The sequence below is a fragment of the Triticum aestivum genome, chromosome 3B (assembly GCF_018294505.1).
Source record: "Triticum aestivum cultivar Chinese Spring chromosome 3B, IWGSC CS RefSeq v2.1, whole genome shotgun sequence".
Lineage (NCBI taxonomy): Eukaryota > Viridiplantae > Streptophyta > Magnoliopsida > Poales > Poaceae > Triticum > Triticum aestivum.
The window spans coordinates 728,371,782-728,373,406 of record NC_057801.1 but is presented as its reverse complement, the minus strand read 5'-3'; the positions used below and the strand labels follow the sequence as shown (position 1 = coordinate 728,373,406).

General features: G+C 46.1%; 1 protein-coding gene across 1 annotated transcript; it reads left to right on the top strand.

The window, feature by feature from the left end:
• Nucleotides 1-459: 459 nt before the first annotated feature.
• On the top strand, nucleotides 460-969 carry LOC123066228 (uncharacterized). Its single transcript, XM_044489354.1, has one exon. It carries the CDS (start codon nucleotides 529-531, stop codon nucleotides 787-789), a length of 261 nt encoding a protein of 86 aa, XP_044345289.1. The 5' UTR covers nucleotides 460-528; the 3' UTR covers nucleotides 790-969.
• The last annotated feature ends 656 nt before the right edge of the window (nucleotides 970-1,625 follow it).

Below are 1,625 nucleotides of genomic sequence, written 5' to 3'. Positions count from 1 at the left end.
ATAGAGCTTTGCTTCGTGTAAACGATTGGACAGATACATGTACACGAGCTACAGGACGAGTTCGAGTTGACGTATGGTTCACAAAGGATAGAGAGGAATCAAGAATCTGACGAGGATAACATTTGGATATCCCAAGGTTTGATATTTTTTTCTAATCTGGAAAAGGCCAGTGGGAGGGAAAGAACCTTGGCAGGCATGCGTATATGGGTTTTATCACAAGACCGACCGTATATTATCTTGGCAATCGTGCAGCTCATCGTGTCACTTACCGCTGGCCCCTTGGAAGCATGGGAATCTCCGGTCAGTGACACCTCCCAGATTCACTTTGCCACGACTACATTTCGAATGGTGCACGCATCTAAGGGCCAAGATGGGACATGGAATGTTTATGATCTATCCTATGTCACACAGCAACCGGTATAAAAGGGCAAGCTACCTCTTCGTCATTCCAGCATCGGAAAGCAAAGGCACACACAACACAAGTGCACAACCACAAAGCTTAGGTAGAATCAAACACGGTGAAACCAAATGGAGGGAACCATGAAGAGCGGAGCCAGGGGGATCAAGGGGAAGGTGGCGATGGTGTACTCCAAGTACGCCGGCAAGGCCCAGGCCAAGCCTGCCCCGAGCGTCACTACCGCACACGCCTACCAGCCCAGGTACCCTTCTTCCATTGACGCGACGGCGAGCGCCGCCTATGCCACCACCGGTGACGTCGACGAGAGGGCCACGGCCTTCATACTGTCTGTCCGGGAGCGCTTCAAGAACGAGCAGAAGATGGTGATTTAGCTGAGCTCGGTCGTGGTCGGCCGGTGAGATTTTGGAACATCTTCTCGGTAGCCATGGATACATACTTGTGTCTAGGTGGTACACCATGTACATTTTCTTTTCTTTTCTCTCCTTTTGTGGACTTCAGTTTGACCATAAGAGTGGAAGAGAGGGATGATAATATAAATCCCATTTCCGATACCATTTGGGATGTGAATATGATTCTCAATCAGAATGGAGTTTGTGTGATCTCCACTGTTCATTCTGGTTCGTCCAAGACTCCACTCGACCGTGTAAAGAAATTTAAAATGGCAATTCCTTTATGATGTCAAGAACCTCTTTACAAGTGCCGTTTCAAAATCTTTGCATGGTATCTTCGTCGCGGAGTCATTCTTACTAAAGATAACTTTATTAAGAGGAATTGACATGGAAGTACACAATGTGTCGTTTGTCCGCATGATGAGACAATAAAACATTTATTCTTCCAATGTAAATTGGCTCGTTCTATATGGTCAGTCATCCAAATAGCGTCTGGCTTGTATCCTCCCTGTAGTGTTGCTAATATATTTGGCAACTGGCTACATAGGATTGATCACAAGTTTAGAACTCTTATCAGGGTGGGAGCGCTTGTCGTGATTTGGTCGCTTTGGCTATGTAGAAATAATAAAGTTTTTAGTGATAAAAGTACTTCTCTTATGCAGGTTATCTACAGATGTATCGGGACTCTTCGTTTATGGTCCTCTCTACAACGAGTGGAGAATCGAGACCTGTTTGTGGAGGTGTGTACATGATTGGAGGCTTCGCCGAGGGATTTTTTTATCCAACATGGGTGGCAGCATGATCTTAGGATTGGGCCA